This window comes from Callithrix jacchus, chromosome X (genome assembly GCF_049354715.1).
Source record: "Callithrix jacchus isolate 240 chromosome X, calJac240_pri, whole genome shotgun sequence".
Taxonomy (NCBI): domain Eukaryota; kingdom Metazoa; phylum Chordata; class Mammalia; order Primates; family Cebidae; genus Callithrix; species Callithrix jacchus.
This window is the reverse complement of record NC_133524.1, coordinates 7,101,356-7,121,879: the sequence shown is the minus strand read 5'-3', so window position 1 is coordinate 7,121,879 and position 20,524 is coordinate 7,101,356. Positions and strand designations below refer to the sequence as shown.

Below are 20,524 nucleotides of genomic sequence, written 5' to 3'. Positions count from 1 at the left end.
TTACAGCTGGTACCTTAGAAATAATTCACAGCAATAGAGATGCTACAAGGATAAACTCCCCCCTATAAGCCCAGGGCTTTGAGAGGCCAAGGCAAGGGGATTGCTTGAAGCAGAAATTCAAGACCAGCTTAGGCAACATAGGGAGACCCTGTCTCTACAAAACAAAAAAATTTACCAGGCATGGTGGCATGCACCTGTAGTCCCAGCTGTTGGGAGGGTGAGACTGGAGGATCATTTGAGCCCAGGAGGTTGAGGCTGCTTTGATTGCTCGACTCTACTCTAGCCTGGATTACAGAGCAAGACCCTGTCTCAAAACAATAATAATAATAAAATAATCTATATTTAAGTTTTTAAAATTAATAGCACCAAAGTACTTTAACAATATTTTCTTTATACAGTGTGTTTTACAGAGAGCCATGTGTTTAAATGTGCTCTGTTATTTTTTAAATATTGGCTTAAAATTGTATGATACAGTAATTTGAAAATCTTGTTTCAAATTCAGATCATTTTAATACTCAACTTTAATCACTATATATATCCAGACAAAAGTTCATGATTGGCTAATTGTTTTGTTGTTGTTTTTGAGATGGAGTCTGGCTCTGTCGACCAGGCTGGAGTGCATTGGCGCCATGTCAGCTCACAGCACCCTCCACTTTCTGGGTTCAAGCGATTCTCCTGCCTCAGCCTCCCAAGTAACTGGGCTTATAGGATGCACTACCACGCATGATTGGCTCTTTTAAAATAAATTAGAGCCTTTCTTTTATGTCATGCACCAGTTATGTTAAGGTTTAAATTGAAATTTAGCTAATTAATAAATGTAGTTTTCTGTGATAATAATTAGTGGTTGTTGCAAACTGAAATAGTGTGACACTTTAGTATTTTTAACTAATGGATTGAAGTTCTGTAGAAGCTCTTCATGTGAAATACTTCTACACTGGTTGAATATGGTTTTTTTGTGTGGAGATGTGTATGTGTTCATGAGATCTGTAGTTTTCTTGTCTAGCTTTTGTCTGATTTTGGGATAAGGGAGTGCTGATCTCAAATGAGTTGAGAGCTGTTTCCTCCTATTTCCTGATAAGTCTGTTTAGAATTGGCATTTTTTTTCATGGGAAGTTAGTAAATTTACCAGTGAGGCCATCTAATCCAAGATGCGGGAAGGTTTTTAACTACAAATTCACTTCTTTTCATTGACAGAAGGCTATTTCAGTTATTCATGTCTTCTTGAGGTAGTTCTCTATTTTTCAAAGAATTATCTGATTTCATCTAAGTGGTCAAGTGTGTTGTCATTTACTCCTATAATAATTACATTTTTATCATTTTATTGATGTTGGGATCTGTAGTGTTGTCCCTTCTTTCCCTGCTAAGGTTGGTACATTTGGATCTTCTTGATTGTTTTGATCAGTTTAGCTAGGAGTCTACTAATTTAATTGTTCTTCTAGGCCAGGCGCGGTGGCTCACGCCTGTAATCCCAGCACTTTGGGAGGCCGAGGCGGGTGGATCACGAGGTCAAGAGATCGAGACCATCCTGGTAAACGTGGGGAAACCCCGTCTCTACTAAAAATATTTTTAAAAAATTAGCTGGGCATGGTGGCGCGTGCCTGTAGTCCCAGCAACTCGGGAGGCTGAGGCAGGAGAATTGCCTGAACCCAGGAAGCGGAGATTGCGGTGAGCCGAGATCGCTCCATTGCACTCCAGCCTGGGTAACAAGAGTGAAACTCCGTCTCAAAAAAAAAAAAATGTTCTTCTCAAAGAACTCGCTTTTGATTTATTTTCTGTATTCTCCTTTCTATTTCATTAATTTTCTCTCTCATTTTTTTTTTTTTTTTTTGAGACGGAGTTTTGCTTCTTGTTACCCAGGCTGGAGTGCAATGGCGCGATCTCGGCTCAATGCAACCTCTGCTCCCTGGGTTCAGGCAATTCTCCTGCCTCAGCCTCCTGAGTAGCTGGGATTACAGGCACGCGCCACCGTGCCCAGCTAATTTTTTGTAATTTTTAGTAGAGACCGGGTTTCACCATGTTGACCAGGATGGTCTCGATCTGTTGACCTTGTGATCCACCCGCCTTGGCCTCCCAAAGTGCTGGGATGACAGGCGTGAGCCACCGCGCCCAGCCTTCTCTCTCATTTTTATTATCTCCTTCCTTTGATTTGTTTTGGGCTTAATTTTCTCTTTTCCTTGATGTTCTAAATCATTGAACCTCTTTCAGGTTTTAAATGTGACAACTAGATCACTTATTTGAGACCTTATTATTTAACATGTCACCTAATGCCATAAGTTTTCCTCTAAACAATGTTTTAGCCACATCCCAGAAATTTTGATAGTTTTTGGTTCTCTAAAAAATATTACCTAGTTTCCCTTTGTGAATTCATCTTTGACCTATGTCTTACATAGAAGTGTAACATCCAAATATTTGTGATTTTCCACATTCCTTTCTCTTACTAATGTCTGTTTTAATTCTATCATTGTTAGAGAAGGTATTCTGTATGATTTTAAGTATTTTATAATTTTTGAGATTGTTTTATCATTTATAATAGGATCTTTCTTGTTGAATGTTCCATGTGCACTTAAAAATAATGTGGTTTCTGCTGTTATTGAGCGAAGTATTACATAAACGTCAATTATGTCAGGTTGCTTGGCAGTGGTTCTGAAGTCTGCTATATCTTTATTCCTTTTCTGACTACTTGTTCTATCAATTACTGGTAGAGGAGTTTTAAACTTCCTTCTACGTTTGTGTTTCTCCATTCAGTTCTGTTAGTTTTTGCTTTATACATTGTGAAGCTCTGCTATTTGATCTTTACACATTTAGAATTGTGTCTTATTGATGAACTGACCTATTTGTTATTATGAAATATTCCTGTTTATCTCTGATGATATTCATTGTTCTAAAGGCTTGTTTGTTATCAGTGTAAGTAACCTGGCTCTCTCTTGAGCGATAGTCATGTGATATGTAGTTTTCTACCCTTTTATTTTTCAATCTATCTGTATAGTTATATTTAAAGTAGGTTTCTATAGACAACATTTTTTCCCCTCTTGGTTTTGAGTGCTATTTGTTTCCTTGCTGTATGGTCATTTTTGATTGAATGTTAGACACTATAAATTCTACACCCAATGGAATGCTAGATTTTGCTTGATTTCATTTGCTTTATTTAACTTTGTCCTGGCACCACATTACAATCTGTCCACACCTTCCTTTTAAAAACCTCTAGGGGGTCAGGTGCTCCAGATATCTATCTGTTACCTTACCAGGAATAACTTTAGGTGTTTGGAAAAATTGACTACATTGATTCTTCTGTGTAAAAAATTGACAAAGTAGCGATATTACTTCATAATATTATTAAAATAGGCATGATTACACGATGATTTAAAATACAGTTTTAGGCCAGGTGGCTTATGCCTGTAATCCCAGCACTTTGAGAGGCTGAGGTGGGCGGATCACCTGAGGCTGAGTTTGAGACCAGCCTGACCAACATGGTGAAACCTCATCTCTACAAAAAATACAAAATTTAGCTGGGCGTGGTGGCGTGTGCCTATAGTCCCAGCTACTCAGGAGGCGGAGGTTGCAGTGAGCCAGGATCAGCTATTGCACTCCGGCCTGGGTGACAGAGAGAGACCCTGTCTCAAAAATAAAATACAATTTTAGACAAACCATCATACCTTGTGTGGATTTAGATATTCCTGTTGTGCTAGTTAGCATAAGTTAAAGGTGGTAAGGACTCCTGGTATTTTTTACCCTTTCTGATAACCACTACTCTTGTTATTGGCTCTGTGACGACCTCCCTGAACCCATGTGGTCCCTGTGGTTAATCCATATGGCTAATGACAGTGTGAGGATGCTCTTTTCATACGGCATGTTACTGTTGATCAGCTGTGTTCAGCAGCTTTCTTTTGTCCCCTGATCCCTTGTTAAGTAGCACTGCAGCCATCCCTCAGCCAGCCACAGCCTTCTTCAGCATCTGGTGGAGGCCGTTGTGTGATTTCCTCACCTCAGCAGGGTGAAGAATGATTAAATGTTTTCTGCAGAATACAGCATTTTTGCAGAAAATACCAAAAGCATAGCCCTTGTGTATTGACTGCTTTGTGAAAAAAGTATGGTTCAGCAATGTCCTGCTGGGTGGTGCCTTCCCTGGTGGCCTGCCCAGATCCCAGGTCCAGTCATGTCTGGGCCTGCCCCCTGCCCTTGTCCACATTTCATAAAGAGGCCCAGCAGATAAAGTGGCAGTGCCTCCCAGAGTGCTCCTCTTCTGTTCCTTTGGGAAATGCCATTGCTCAGCCCCCAATAGCTTTTGTGATTTTTTGGTTCATTTTACATTGAGCAGGCATGTTTTGGAGCTGACAACCCCTTTTAGACAACCTGTCCTAGGTCAGAAATTCCTCAGAAGACAAAGCCTGAGAGTGTGCTGCCACACAGCTGGAGGGACCGTCCCTGGAAGAAGGCCTTGTGGTGGAGGCCTCACCCCTCACCACAGTCTTTCCCTCCTCCTTCCCAGGGGCTGAGAAACTCATCGTCCACCTGCGGAAACATGGCATCCCCTTTGCCCTGGCCACCAGCTCAGGGTCTGCGTCATTCGAGATGAAGACAAGCCAGCACAAAAAGTTCTTCAGCTTGTTTTCTCACATCGTGCTGGGAGACGACCCTGAAGTGCAGCATGGCAAGCCAGACCCTGACATCTTCCTAGCCTGTGCCAAGAGGTTCTCTCCCCCTCCTCCTATGGAGAAGGTAAGCGGGTGCTGCTGAGATGGGCCATGTTCCACAACCATGTTCCACCAAATCATATCCACGTCATGTTTGCTAAATGTGAAAGGTTGTGGTATGTGCTGTTGAAGGCCACTCTGCAGTGCTCCCTGGAACTTGGGTATGTGGGCAGGGAGATGACATGGCTGGAAGATTCTGTGAGAAGTCGCAGCCACACCTAAGTCACCAGGCCAGTGGACTCAGCCAGAATCCGCTGGGTCTCAGGGATAGTCTAAGAGGCATACAGTGCCAGAACAAGGCCTATTCAGACATTTTCCAGGGAAGCAGAGGTTTTAATGATTTGGGCCTTACAACAGTCTTATTTTCAGATTACAGCCTTTGAGGTGAGAATTCACTGCAGTTGATGTCAGTCACTAAAACTCACTTCCCCTCCCCAACTGCTTATAGAGTACTCATCGCTTGCTGCAGAGTTTTTGCTTATGTAGCGATGTTGGGGTTTTATCGCCAAGGTTTTGGACTTCCATCCATTTCTCCATCGGAAAGTGGCAGCTGGTGGGCTCCTATACCATGACACCCCCTGTCCTGCACCACGGCTGGCTGACCATGCAGGGTATGCAGTGGAGACGGCCCCTGGTTCCCTCTTCTTGTTTTATGAGACTCCTCCTCAGGTGACCTGGGCAGAGCATTTAGAGAGCTGACCGCTTGTGGTGGCTGGGCCTGGCTCCAGATGGGGGGCTCCCCTGTTATGTAAATGTAAGTCCCTGCAAATGCCTCCTTCCCCCGGGTTCCTGCATGTGAGGACTTTAGTGGTTTGTGGGGAGGAGCCTTTCAGTGAGAGGTCTTTTTCACACCTCACCTCTCATCGCTAACCAGTTACACCATTCAGGAGCTCAGGGAATTTACTCAGAAACCTCCTTCCCAATAAAGCTGAGCTACTTGGAATAGTCTTGAAACACCTGGGGTTTTTTTTCTTTTCTTTTTTTGCCCAGGGTGCAGCTTACTACCTTGAACCTATAGAGGTAGCCAGAACCTGTGCCACAGTGCACTGACCTCTGATTCCCTGAAGCTAAGTGGGCCATACAGCAATTCAGTTCAGTTCTGACACTTACTCCTAGGGTTAGCTCAGGTCCCGAAGGTTAAGGCGTCAGTTCCACAAGATGCCCACTGCACATTCCAGGGGCCACCTGTACTTCTGATTGGCTACAAATTGGGGGTTTCTGCAATCCTCTCTTCAGGTCTGATAATTCCCTAACATGACTGATGGAACTCAGGGAAACACTTTCATACACTGGCTGCTTTGTTATGAAGGGTACAACTCAGGGACAGCCAAATGGAAGCAAGGCATTGGGCAAGGTACAGCGGGTGGGTGCAGCGCTCCCCTGCCCTCTCTGGGCACCTGACCTCCTGGCACCTCCATGTGCTCACCAAACTCAAAGCTGTCCAGACCCCTCACGTAGAGATTTTTATGGAGGTTTCTTACGTTGATGTGAGTGGTGACATCACTGACCATTGCTCATTGAACTTAGTTTAGCCACGGTGCCCTCCCTGGAGATGAGGGGAAGGGTGGAAAGTTCCAGTCTTTTTTGTTTGTTTGTTTTGAGATGGAGTCTTGTTCTATTGCCCAGGCTGGAGTGCAGTGGTGCAATCTCAGCTCACTGCAACCTCTATCTCTTGGGTACAAGTGATTCTCCTGCCTTACCCTACCAAGTAGCTGGGATTACAGGCATGCGCCATCACACCTGGCTAGTTTTTGTATTTTTAGTAGAGACAGGGTCTTATTGTGTTGGCCAGGCTGATCTCAAACTCCTGGTGTCAGGTGATCCACCTGCCTCAGCCTCCCGAAGTGCTGAGATTACAGGCGTGAGCCATCACACTCGGACCCAATCTGCTAATCACATATTTGGTCTTTCTGATATCCAGACCCTGTCTCCTAAAGCTATCCTGGGCCCAGTAAAGGCATCTCATTAAGTTGAAAACGGCTTGTTAATGACTCAGATATTCCAAGTGTTTTAGGAGCTCTGTGTCATGAAGTGGGGACAAAAACCAGGTATATAATTTTTATGACTGCTTAAGTATAAATAGTCATTGAAAGACAGTGGGGGCTTTCTTAGCAACATACATACCTGGGCTGATTTAAATCTCATTCTTGATTTAAGTCTCATTATTGAATTCAACCTGACTGCAATTGCTCGACGTGGGATATACCTGAGGCCTTCCAGCTAGTAAGTCAGAGTCAAGGCTGAGCCTCCAGGTGCAGATGGAACAGGTCCCAGTGGGAACATGTATCTGCTTCTGTGTCTGGACATGTATATGTTTGCATGCTTGGCATCCCATTATAAATTCCACTGAAACATGTTTATTTGTCCTAAGAATTTCCCCTTATGAAAGAATTATCTCATAGCTTCAGGCTATAAAGCCTTGCTCCTAGAAACACCATTTTTCTGTTGTTGTTTAACCCAAGTTATTGCTCAGTGGAAAAGCGAAGGTATTGCACTCCACACACCATGTCCCAGAATCGATCAGGGTATGTTGGCACTTGTTTTCAGCTCTGTATTTACAAACTGATAAAGACAAGGTAAAATATTTGCCTTTTTAACATGAGCTGTTCCTGTAGCTAAGGCAATTAAACTGAATTTCAAGTACAGGCAGTCCTTGTTTTGCAAGGCACTGTGTGAATGGAAACATGGTGTTTCCATGTGGGGTTTTTTGGTTTTGGGTTTGTTTTGTTTTGTTTTGTTTTACAGATAGGGTCCCCATTTGTTGTCCAGGCCATAGGTGCTGGTAGCACAATCATAGCTCATTGCAGCTTCCAATTCCTGGGCTTTAGCAATCCTACTGCCTCTGCCTCCCGAGTAGCTGGGACCACAGGCACACACCACCATGCATAGCCAGGAGTGGCAGCTCACACCTGTAATTCCAGCACTTTGGGATCCTGAGGTAGGAGGATGCTTGAGCCCACGAGTTGGAGACCAGCCAGGGCAACATAGCCAGACCCTGTCTCCACAAAAAGTTAGCCATGTTTTAAAATGTATATGGAAGCAAAATGTGTGTGGAAGCCACACGCTGGCACTGCATGGGACCAGTTATGGTGAAACCCACAATGCGAGGGCCCTCATGAGCAGGAATTTCTCTCACAAGGTGCCCTGCAGAAAGCGGCCAATGGAATGAACTGTGTTTTAATATCTTCATGTTCTCATTGACAATGTTTGTTTTAGACTTGTCAAAGAAAAATGAGCAGTTGCATATTTTACAAGTCATTAAGCTCTTAGAAAGTTCTAAGTGTTATCCTTATTATTAATCCACATTTACTTACAGATGTATTTATCTTGCAGAAATGAAACCTTCTCTATCATGCTTCTTACTTAATTAGAGACAGTGATGCATTTGGCTTTTCTTCCTGTGAGGCGCATATCGTAGTACTAAAGGAAGATTTTCCCACTCCTGTCGGGGAAGCAGGCCTGGCTGCATACTTGGTGTTTGTCTCGGGAATATAGGAGGCAGTCGTGAAGGGGCTTGCGTGTGATGTTGGAGTTCTGCAGTCAGGCCCTGCTGCTTCCTCTTGGCCGCAGTGTAGGTGTCAGCTCACAGGGGCAGCATGCCTCCAGAGTTCAAGGGCATTCCATTAAATTAGCAGTCATTGAAGAGATTTCTGAATCTCTTCGGGAACTGCCTTAGGGAATTATTATGCTGTAGGTGTCACCAGGTTAATTAGGTATAGTAGTAGTAGTCATAGGAAAGTAGTCAAAAACAAGTAGGATCAAAGGGTTATTAATTATGTTTAATTCCCATCTTACTAGGAGCAAGTATCCAACAGAGCCGACATTAAAGAATCAAGTTTTCACTGAGAATATTTTCTAAGTTATTCATGTATCATTATTTTGTTCTAAAAAAAGTAAACATAAGGCCACCTTTAGAAGCCCACCAGAACCCACCTTCAGGCTAATGAGCACTCACTGAGTGAAAGCATCTGCCCACTGTGTGCTAGGCAGGGTGCTGCCTCTGCCAACACATCCCCTGATGCTCAGAAACCCAGTGAGTAGAGGGCCTCCATGTGCTAAATGTCAGCTCCTGAGACTTGCAAGTGTGAGCACTCTCACTGGCTAGTGGGGACTGGAGAGACCAAACTGGGAGGCACCCCAGGGCTCTCTGTTCCCAGCCACAAAAACGCTATCTTTGTTGTGAAACAAAAATGATGGCATTGCTTACATATCACTTCTAGGGTTGTTATTTATTACAAGTAAAACCAGAAATCAGATATCAATTTTTTTTGAGACAGAGTCTTGCTCTGTTGCCCAGGCTGTAGTGCAGTGGTGTGATCTCGGCTGACTGCAGCCTCTGCCTCCTGGGTTCAAGCTCTTCTTCTGTTTTAGCCTCCCAAGTAGCTAGGATTATAGGGGTGCACCACCACACCCAGCTAATTTTTGGATTTTTTAGTAGAGATGGGGTTTCCCCATGTTGGCCAGGCTGGTATCGAACTCCTGACCTCAGGTGATCTGCCCACCTCAGCCTCCCAAAGTGCTGGGATTATAGGAGTGAGCCATCGTGCCCAGCTGGGAATCTATTTTTGACAGCCTAGTCATCACTACTTTACATGTTTTAGTTTTCTTGTTCGTGTTAATGTTGTTTTAGGAGCTGAATTTCAGGGTTTAAAAAAATTATCTTTGCTTTTGTTTTTCTGTTTTCAAGAAAGTTATACATGTTAAACTGCTTAAATAGGTCGAGTAGGCTTATTTCACCAGCCTAAGTTTTGTGTATATTTGGTATCTGTCTTTTTTTTTTTAATACCAGGATTGAAGTTGTGAGATCATATTCACAACTGGTAAACAAGGTACATGGTAGATACTACCCTTTTTCCTGGAAACCTGCATATTTCTTAATGAATAAGGGCTAAGTCCACATAAATAGGTAGAGTGGGCTCATTTCACCAGCCTTTAGATATTTCTGCTCACACCCCAAACTATTATGCTGTTACCTTGTTAAGAGTACAGTCTTACAGGCGGTGTTTCATGCCTGTAATCCCAGCACTTTGGGAGGCCAAGGTGGGAGGATCACTTGAACTCAGGAGTTCAACACCAGCCTGGGAAACATAGTGAAAGACTATCTCTACAAAAAAGAATAATAATAATGATGATGATAAATTTGCCAGGTGTGGTGGTGCATGTCTGTAGTCTCAGCTACTCAGGAGTCTGAGGTGGGAGAATCACCTGAGGCTGGGAGGTAGAAGTTGCAGTGAGCCGAGATCATGCCACTGCCCTCCAGCCTGGGTAGCAGAGCGAGGCTCTTGTCTCAAAAGAAAGAAAAAAGGGAGAGTACAGTCTGGGTGACATGGTGATATGGGTGTTCTGTGAAATTCTGTCAAGTCTGCTATATGCTGGACCATCTTTACAGTGCAATGTTGTGGGGGGCAGCCCTGCCTAGTGTGACAAGCAGACCAAAGTTCACTCAGGCACAAATTAGAACATCATAGGGGAACTGAGGATGACACAGGCCCTGAGATAAATGCTTACTGTTTTTACAGATAAAGAACAGAGGATGGGATTAGTGTTGAACAGGACAAGTCCAACAGGAGTGTAGCCAATACAGAATCAATTGTGAGGGTTTTGGAAACCAAGCATAAGTTTATACATGGTGTAATAGGCATTTGAGCTCACTGGAAGTTCTTAGAAGGACACATCGGCCATGTCTGTGTTTTAGAGCTCAGTGGAGTACAGGATGACAGATTAGAAATAGGCAGTAAGGGAGGAGGACATGTCAGGTGTGATTCCAATGTCATTTCCTTCAGGGAACTTATAGTTCCGTTAGAAAAAAATAAGCAATGACAAAACTTATAGGAGGCTTAGGAGAAAGTAAAATTAAGAAAATTGTCGCTGAGTGTATTTTCATATAAACTTGTACCAAATTTAAAGAACTTTTTGCATCTCTGCGACTCTTTCCTAGATTCAAAAAAAAAATGGAAAAAAAAGATGTAGCTAGTTAAAAATATGTGTATTTTTCTAATACCTGTAGCTGCATGTGAAACTCACCTGAATTTTCATCTTGACTCATCCTTATTGTACATTGCATATGTCCCAAAACAATGCAGACAGGAGCAGGCAGGCTGTCAGTGTGAGCTGACCTCCGTAACTGGAACTTCTTTCCTTCTGAGAATAATGGAAAACAAATAGCTGTATACTACTTATAGCCAATTTAAAGTTAATATTTGGGCCTAACATGGTGGCTCATGCCTGTAATTCCAGCACTTTGGGAAGCCGGGGTGGGAGGATCACTTGAGGTTGGAAGTTTGAGACCTGCCTGACCAACATGGCGAAACTTCGTCTCTACTAAAAATACAAAAATTAGCTTATATTGGTGCACCCCTGTAATCCCAGCTACTCAGGAGGCTGAGGCAGGAGAATCACTTGAATCCAGTAGGCAGAGGTTGCAGTGAGCCAAGATTGTGCCACTGCACTCCAGCCTGGGTGACAGAGCGAGCCACTAGACACAGAATCCAGTCACTCATTCTCTAGGTAAAGAAACAGGTTCACATCAAGGGACTCAGTGAACCTTTATACACTTTTACTGAACCTTTCGTGTAGGTGCCATTTTATCACATTGCAAGATTCCAGGAATGCTGAGTGATTTAGGAGCGCACACTGTCATTTAGTTTTAATAATAGCCAATGTCGTTTCTTATTTAACTCGAATTTAGTAATTTCTTGCTCTTTCATTTTCAGTTCCTAAAAACTCTTGGCAAAGAAACCCTACATTCCCAGCTATAGTGTGGCTTTCTACATTACTCTACATTAGTCTGTTTTCATCCTTCTAATAAAGACATACCCAAGACTGAATAACATATATAGGAAAGAGGTTTAATGGACTCACAGTTCCACATGACTGGGGAGGCCTCATAATCATGATGGAAGGCAAGGAGCAGCAAGTCATGTCTTAACATGCAGGGAATCTTTCCCTTATGAAACCATCACATTTCATGAGACTTACTCACTATCACGAGAATAGCATGAGAAAGACTGCCTGCCCCTCCTGTCACCCCACCACCACCACCAAACCACCTGCAATTCAATTACCTTCCACCGATTCCCTCCCACAGCATTGTGGGAGCTACAATTCAAGATGAGATTTGGGTAGGGACAAAGCCAAACCATATCACCTTCTTTTTCTTTTCCTGTAGTTTCCCCCGCAAATGCAGAAGGCATTTCTCTTCTGTATTGTTATTTCATAAACCCTGACACCTATTCTCGTGATCCCTGTTTCCATCTCCTCCCACTACAGCTGCAGTGATGTCGATGAGGAGGCTGTCTTTTTCACCTTCCAGCTCTCCCCCTCCCCTTGGGTGCATCATCGGCTTTGATAGGAGCTGGAGTGTGCTTTGCCCAGGTCACAGCACAGTGAGTGTTCTGACTTCTTGGTAGACCCACAGCCACCTGCGTTCCTCCACACTGGTTTCTAGGGCTTACAGGTGGCAGCAGAATCTGTCCTCCTGTGATGGAGAGCTGCTCATGGTTCTTGGGGAACTAGGGGGCATTGCAGTGTTGATTTCAGGTTCACAGCCCTGCAGAGACGTTGACACAGGTTGCATGCACATGGGTCTCTGTACTGTTCTACAGAATTACGCCAGAGCTGAGCTGTACTTGGGGCACCAGGGTCTCTGGGAAAACAGAAATTAGAGGCATGAAGCCCTTCTGCACTCCGTCAAATGCAGAGAAGTGAAGAAATAATTTCACTTAATACTAGAGAAAAACAGCAAATCTCAAAACAGAATGAACTTCTGTCCTCTCATAATTACTCTTCATATGTTTTGCCTTCACATATCTTCTTTATGCTTGACTAGAGAAATTCCAGGATGGCACTGTACTCTGTGCTTTGTGTGGAGAAAATACTGATGGATGAATCCCTGGTCCACTATTTCTCTTTTAAAGGCATATACTTGTATAACAATGGAAAATGTAGAAAGACATCATTTAATCAGCACTTTATATGTGTGTGTATGTGTATGCATGTGTGTGATTGATATGTGTTATGGAAAAAGCTCATGTCTCTGGAAATACTTTCCAGCAAAAAGCATCTAATAGCTTAATCTTTATAGCAGTGCTGGTTTTGGATTTTTAACTTCACCAATGTTGTAAACTAAAAAATTGCAGTCTCCATATATGTTTTATAGCATCCTCTAAAACGGGAGTCCCCAATCCCCTAGCCACAGACCAATACTGGTCCGTAGCCCGTTAGGAACCAGGGCACACAGCAGGAAGTGAGCAGCGAATGAGCCAGCATTATCACTGGAACTCTGCCTCCTGTCAGATCAGAGGCAGCATTAGATTCTCACAGGAGCATGAACCCTAGTGCGAACTGTACACACAAGGGATCTGAGTTGTGTGCTCCATATGAGAATCTAATGCCTGATGATCTGAGGTGGAACAGTTTCATCCCCAAACCAGCCCCTTTCACCCCTACTGGTCTAAGAAAAATTGTCTTCTATGAAGCAAGTTCCTGGTGCCAAAACGCTGGGGACCACTGCTCTAAAACATACATACATATATATATATATATATATATGTATTTTCCTTGACTGTCACTCAAATGCCTTAAAAAATCCATGCCTTGTACTTCCTTGAAACACTTTTTAAAAGAGTTAGTAGCCACTGTTACTAAAAATTCCACTACCCTACTCGAGGCATTTCATTAGGTTGGCAAGTGATCAGCTATGCATTTTTGGTAATGATATTGTGTTCACTGAGTCTTTTTGATAGCAAGGTTTCAGAGAACTAGCCAGTAAAAATATACTGTAGACAATATCCCACCATTCACTAGTGCATCAAGTTAGTTGGTTCTGCATTCGCAGTTCTCTCTTACAATTGTGTCAATTTTCAAAACATTTTTTAGCTTTTAACTAGTAATTATTACTAATAATTATTTGGATGTTTTAGACTAAAACCTTACTAAATATTTAGCATCTCATTTAATGTAGTGCCACAGATTATTGGCAAATTTGGGAAATGTTTTTCTTTACTACAATTGGAGGGGAATGGTCTATTGAATACACAGAACATGTGACCTGTAAATAGCACTAGTGCTGTTTGTATGTATGGCTCCTACCTTGCATTTCATAACATTGCCTTAGTTGATGATTTGGCTTTTGAAAAGTTTTTGGACTGACCTACTTTGCAATAACTCCCGTGAACTCTCCCATCCCCAGACACGGTGTACCTTCCTGTACCTTGTACCTTCCCTGCCTGATCTGGCCTCCACAGTGCTTGTGTACACATTCTCGAACTTGCCCTTACCCAAACTAGAACAGTGAGAATAAGCAGTGAATTGAGCCTTGTTCTGTCTGGGGGTCTATGCAAAGATCAAGGTGGCATTTCAGATTGTTGTGAAACAGCTGGATCACTCAGGAAATAATACCAGGGTAGCTGTCTTGCCAGTGGAAAGGGGGACATAAGCCCCAAGGGCTCTGGTTTACTTCCAGCACTAAGGTGAATCCTACTCAGATTAGATACTAACGTGTACAATTTGTACTAAGAAGTTCTTCTTCTGGTGATAGGACCTAAGTGAGCTGCACTAACCCTCCTGTTAAGAACAGTGAGAAAAACTGGACAAAAGCTTGAAAGCTTCTTTTTGAAGGGATCTGATTACCCAGTAGGTAGGGAACAGTGCAACACTTTGCCCCTGGAGCTGTCCCCAAAAGAAGTGGCTAATGAGAGTGAGAAGCCTGAGTTGTTTTTGTTGTTGTTGTTGTTGTTGTTGGGGGAGACAGAGTCTTGCTCTGTTATCCAGGCTGGAGTGCAGAGGCATGATATCAGCTTACTGCAGCCTCCACCTCCCAGGTTCAAGTGATTCTCTCACCTCAGACTCCCAAGTAGCTGGGACTGCAGGCACATGCCACCACACCCAGCTTATTTTTGTCACTGTGCGACATACAACAGCACAATGGAAGCCAGACACGAAAACATACCTGAGTTGGGAATTCAGCAAGAATGGTCACAGGACCCAGGAGGGCCATCAGCAGTCGCCGCCACACAAGGACCCCAAACCATGCCCAGGAGTGAAGGTGGCCAGTAACAGAATGGTCCCCATGCAACAATGACCAGGCATCAGAAGAGAGAAGACCACATGATTAAAAAGAGAGAGGGAGAAAGTACAATCAGCAAAGTTTAAATAAAGAATCAAGTTGACCAAGCTGGTCTCGAACTTCTGACCTCAGGTGGTCAGCCCACCTTAGCCTCCCAAAGTGCTGGGATTACAGGCATGAGCCACTGCACCCAACCCTAACTGAGCTTTTAAGAGCACGAGACTGGGATACTAAAAATTGGTGTTCAGGACCTGCCAAATAGGGAAGATTGGCCCTGCTAAGCCCCAGGCCTCAGGCTGTGACCCCAATCCATACCCAGGAGTGAGGGTGGCCAGAAACAGAATGGTCCCAGTGCAATAATGGCTAGGCATTACAAGAGAGGAGGCCACATGATTAAAAAGAGAGAGAGAGAGAAAGTACAAATAGCAGATTCTAGATAAAGCACAAGTTATCAGATTTAGACTTAAAAATAAATGTGCTCATTACAAAGGGGATTAAACAGACAGAGAGGCCTTGGGCAGAGCATACGCTACAGCAGAGAAAAGGAGCAAACCGCGAAAGGGACATGCAACAGCAAAATGGAAGCCAGATGCAAAAGCATACCTGAGACAGGAATTCAACAAGATTGGGCACGGGACCAAGGAGGGCCGTCAGCAGTCCCCGCCCCACAGGGAAATGTACTTCATGGTTGTCCATCCATTCTCAGTTCCAGACAGTTAAAAGAAGTAACCTAAATATCCCTTAGTGAGAGTTTTGAGTGAATAGAACGCGTGAAGTCAGATCTCTAAGCACTGACATTGAAAGCCGCCCTTGACTTGTCCTCAAGTGATAAATCTCAGGGTGATATGTGTCAGATTATTTCATTCCTGTAGAAGCTAAATGTAGGCATTTCATAAAGATGTATTTTAAGCATTACCAAATTGTTATCAGTGGTTATCTCTTAAGAGTGGGATTTTAGATGACATTTACTTTCTAAGTCACATATCTGCATATGAGCATGCACATCTGGGCATATATGTGCTGATGCATGTACAGTATGAAGGTGTGTGCATCACACTTTATAAGTAGTCAATCTTTTTTGTACGCACAACAGTATGCTTTTCAAATAAAAACTTGGAAAAGATTCTGTACCACGATTTTTATTTAAAGGAACCAGGACATCTCATTTTCTTCCAGCTTTAAAGAATAGCAGTTCTCAAACATTTGGGGTCTCAGGATTCCTTTATGCTCTTAACAATTATTGAGGGTATGGGCACAGTGGCTCATGCCTGTAATCTCAGCACTTTGGGAGGCCAAGGCAAGAAGATTACCTGAGCACAGGACATCAAGACAAACCCAGGCATCATAGTGAGGCCCTGTCTCTATAAAAATAAAAAATAAATTAGTCAGGTGTGGTGGCGGATGCCTATGGCCCCAGCTACTCAAGATGCAGGAGGATCACTGAACCCAGGAGGTCGAGGCTGCAGTGAGCTGTGTTCACGCCACTGCACTACATTCTGGGCGACAGAGTAGGACTTTTTTTTTTGTCGCCCCCCCCCACCCCGCGAAAGAAAAAAGTCAGTAAACTTTTAAAAAAATTTATTTAGGATCCATAAGAGGTTTCGTTTATGTGGCTTATATATCTTGATATTTGCCAAGTTAAAAATTAATACTGTTTATTCATTCTGTAAGTGTGATAATAAGCCCATTCCATGGTAATATAAGTAACATTTTTAAGAAGAATAGCTGTATTTCCAAAACAAACAAAAAAATGCCAGGAGGGTATTTTTTATTTTTACATATTTGCAAATATCTTTAGTGTCTCTCTTAATTCAAGACAGCTGTATTCTCTTCTCTGATTCTGTATATTCAATTCATTGGGATACCTTGGTTTGCATCAAGAATTTGTCAGAAATCTGGCCTTATACAGAACCTAGTTTGAAAAGGAAGGGATATTTTAATAGTCTTTTAAGATAATTTTAACTATTTTTCTTTCTTTAGCTCTATTTCTGTGTGAAGCTGTTTTACTGCACCAGAATTCAACAAGTAATAGTTTCTTAAAAGTTATGTGGAAATTGAAGCCCTATCAGTGACCTTTTCCTCCTTGTTTATCTTCAAATCTGTTACCCGATTTTAAACTTTGAATGGAGCTTGTATCCATGTATGATTGTGTAACATCATGCATTTGTTTATTCAGAAAATACTGGGTAGCTGAAAAATTAGATCTCCAAAATACTGACACATTTCCTTATAATAATATCAAAAACCCACATCTGTTCATGTCGCCATCAATCTCATCAGGTAGGTTTAAATTATGGCAAGTTGTCAAGCTCGGGGTGGTAGATACACGATTTCCAACATTCTCAATTTCTCTGGAAAACTCAGACGTTATTTTTGTCAACAGTTATTTGCCTTGAAGTGGCCCTCTCTCGAGAAAATTTTCTAGAAAACTTCTGCCCGATGCCCGAATCTTAGTGATCATCACTGTTGCCTGTCAGTCATTCCTTCAAATAAACATGATACTCCAGGAAAGAAAAACCATGATAAAGTGGGGATATTGCTGCAGTGCGAGGAGGGGGGAGCACGTGATTTCCTTGGTAACCAGGGGCTCACCTTCCCCCACGGCACACGCACTTTAGGGGCCTTTTTCATCATCTCACGGCATCTTAAAAAAATCAGCCAGCTCAAGGGCTGAGACTTCATAAAAGTAGAGTGTGTATCACTCAGTGTAGATATTCCCAGGCGGAGCTGCACTTTCCTCTTCCTGCCAGAGGGGCAGAGCGCCCAGCAGCGGGGCTTTGCCTCTGGCCCTCCTGCATGCGGGCCCCAGCTGTGTGGGCTGTTTTTCCTGCTGACATTGCATTTGTACTGTAGATAGCACTGTCAGCACTGCATAGAAGGTTACCGGTGCCTTAGTATTACTGTGGGTGGACACTTGACTGTGTGGGCCCCCTGAATGTGCCTTGAAGACTCCCATACTGAAAACCGCGGGCATGGAGAACAGCAAAGGAGCTTCCATTATGAGTGGAATTTTCTGGGGAGTCCTTGGTAGGGACGGGTGCTGATCAGTACCTGTGAATGTTGTGCAGGCAGGCCTCAGGAAGTCTCCCCGTGGAGCTGGACTGGTAGAGGAATTGAGAGACCTAGTAACTAAGCAGTGACACAGCTGTGAGCCCACGCTCAGGGAGACCTTTTACAGAATGGGGCCACCAGTGCTGCCTCTCTCTGGCCTCCTTAGAAGGGTGTTTCTTAAGCAAAAGCAGATTCGCAGTTCTTTTAGCAAGGTCATTGGAAAATGGGCTCCAGCCTCCCAGGTGGCCAGGCAAACATTTAGGAGCTGGCCTGGAGCCGGCCAAACGCCGGCGCTAAAGGAATCCAGCAGAGTGTGTGTGCTTTGAAGAAATGACAGCCAGATCGTGGGGGAAGCAGGGTCATCTTGTGAGATGAGCTCTGCACAGCAACAGGGACCCTTGTTGAACCATAAGTGGACAAGGCCGCCCCCTTCAGTATTTGATTTGGCAGAATGTCAGCCTCCAGAGACCAGTGCCATGTGTTGTGAATGGTATGTTGTTATTCACACATTTCTCTTTTCCGAAGAAATTTGCACTAGCAGAGCAGCATCTTTGATTCTGTTGAAAGGAAAAAAATGGGGAAGGGGGTAGTTTTCTTTAAAATATCCAACCATTAAATTGCTCACTGAGTAAGTACATTTTTATTCTAATGCCCTAGCTTATTCTGACTAAGGGTTAAGAAAATATGTTTTCTGTAGAAAAGAAGACACGTTCTGTGGCTCATCCAGTGTATTATTTGAGCTGCATGTCTGTAGTTTAATCACATACTGTTGGAGGTTGTCTGGGAGATGCCAGAAGCCCAGTACTCAAGGGGCTCTGTATGCTGTTCTCCAAACACAACTCTCTAGTAGGAAGGTTCCAGCATGACTCAGGAGAGGTTGATACAAACTGGGACCCTCTGCACACCTCTCAGGGACACAGCCTTGGTGTCCAGCTGGTCACGGAAGCACATCTCCCACCTGATTTATACCTGAATAGGAGCGATGAGGGGGGTAATCTTTCCCTTCAGCCCCATGTCTTCCTTTCCTCTTCCCCACCTCCCTGTATTAATTCTAAGAAACCACACCTGAACAATGATATGACTAGGAACTACTGTTTCTGGTTGTGTTCCCAAGTGGGAATATGGGCTGCTTATGACCTCAGAATGTAGAATGCCCTCATTATTTGTTTGTCCATAGACATCCAATAAATGGAGATCAACAGCGTGCTTAAGATAGTTTTTGGCAGTGTGTGCTGATTTTAATATTTGCACTTGTCCCATAAGTGACCCCATGACCAAAGAGTGAGCTCTTCCATCTTACAAGAGTCTTCTTTTCACCTTCTATTCCTTTTATGAGAAGGAAGTGCCAATGCATATCCCAACATAAAGAGAAATGTTTCATACATCCTTTTTTTTCTTATGTATATGCTCAAAATAAAGACCATAATAAATAGTTGTCATGATTATGGGATGAATTATACAGCCATTCATAGATTTTTGCAGTTGTCATTTAGAAGTGGGCTATGCAATAGTCTATAGGCTTAGAAATACATATCTAAGAATATTAGCTGGGTGCAGTGGCTCACGCCTGAAATCCCAGCACTTAGCGAGGCCAAGGTAGGCTGATTGCTAGAGCCCAGGAGTTCAAGACCAGCTGGGGCAAAGAACAAAACCCCATCTCTACAAAAACTACAAAAAGAAATTAACCAGGCATGGTGGTGCTAGCCTGTAGTCCCAGCTACTCTCGAGGCTGAGGTGGGAAGATCACCTGCGCCTGGGGAGGTTAAGGCTGCAGTGAGCTGTGATTATAGCACTGCACTCCAGCCTGGGTGATAAAGTGAAACCTGTCTCAAAACCAAACAAACAAACAATATTATACTTGTTTATATTTAAAAAACATAATTATCTAGTATTCCCATAGCTAAGGAGTGAAAGGGGAGACTTTATCTCCCTAGACAGTAAACAGGGTACCTCCTACATGCTCTTCTTCCCACATCAACTGGGTAGGTGTATATCCACATTTCAAAGTCAAGTATAGTTAGTAATTACTTGGTATTTTTCCAACCCCTTCAGATAAAATGAACGCTTAAAAGTGGTAGTAACAACATTTTCCTCTGCAATTACAAAGATCATTAACCCAACAGAAATCTCCATGCTGTACCTGTTTGTGATGTTTTTGTTCCATTTTATTCAGTATGATTCCTGGTAAATGTATCACTATGTAATTAATTTTTTCTCCTTTTTTAGATTCACACACACAGACACATATATCAAACAAAATATAAATTGTTGAAATGATAGGACAGCAGTGACTACTTGTTACCACATGGGTAACATCTCTTGAGGGCTGCTTTGTAATTCATTCGTACAGTGTTATTGTACCAGTGTAAATGCTAAGTGCTTTCTCCAGTTCTGTGTGCATTTGTATATGAGGCAGTGCAGTCTCCACATACCAGCAGTTTCAAACAATGACAGTTTGCATGAGGCCATCTTAATAGCAGGTAGCATGTAACCAACTGATCTGTATTAAGCTACCATTGTGGAATGAAACATTTGACAGTAGGCCAGGTATTTCAGTGAATGAGTTGTATCTTGGATTTCAAAAAACAAATTAAGCAGTCATGCCCTTGAATAACCTTACTAGACATAAACAGTCCTGTTAGGGTAGGGGGTCATTGCCTTTAACAATGATAAGAGTTTCTTGGTAAATCAGTAGTTTTGCTTTTTTGATGTTTCT

General features: G+C 43.0%; 1 protein-coding gene across 1 annotated transcript in view; it reads left to right on the top strand.

Annotated features, from left to right (window-relative positions):
• PUDP (pseudouridine 5'-phosphatase) overlaps nucleotides 1-20,524 on the top strand; it is a 109,066-nt gene that overhangs the window by 65,200 nt on the left and 23,342 nt on the right. The window contains exon 3 of the mRNA XM_002762598.7: nucleotides 4,487-4,716. Within this exon, the coding sequence (XP_002762644.2) occupies nucleotides 4,487-4,716 (230 nt within the window). The remainder of the gene's footprint in view (nucleotides 1-4,486; nucleotides 4,717-20,524) is intronic.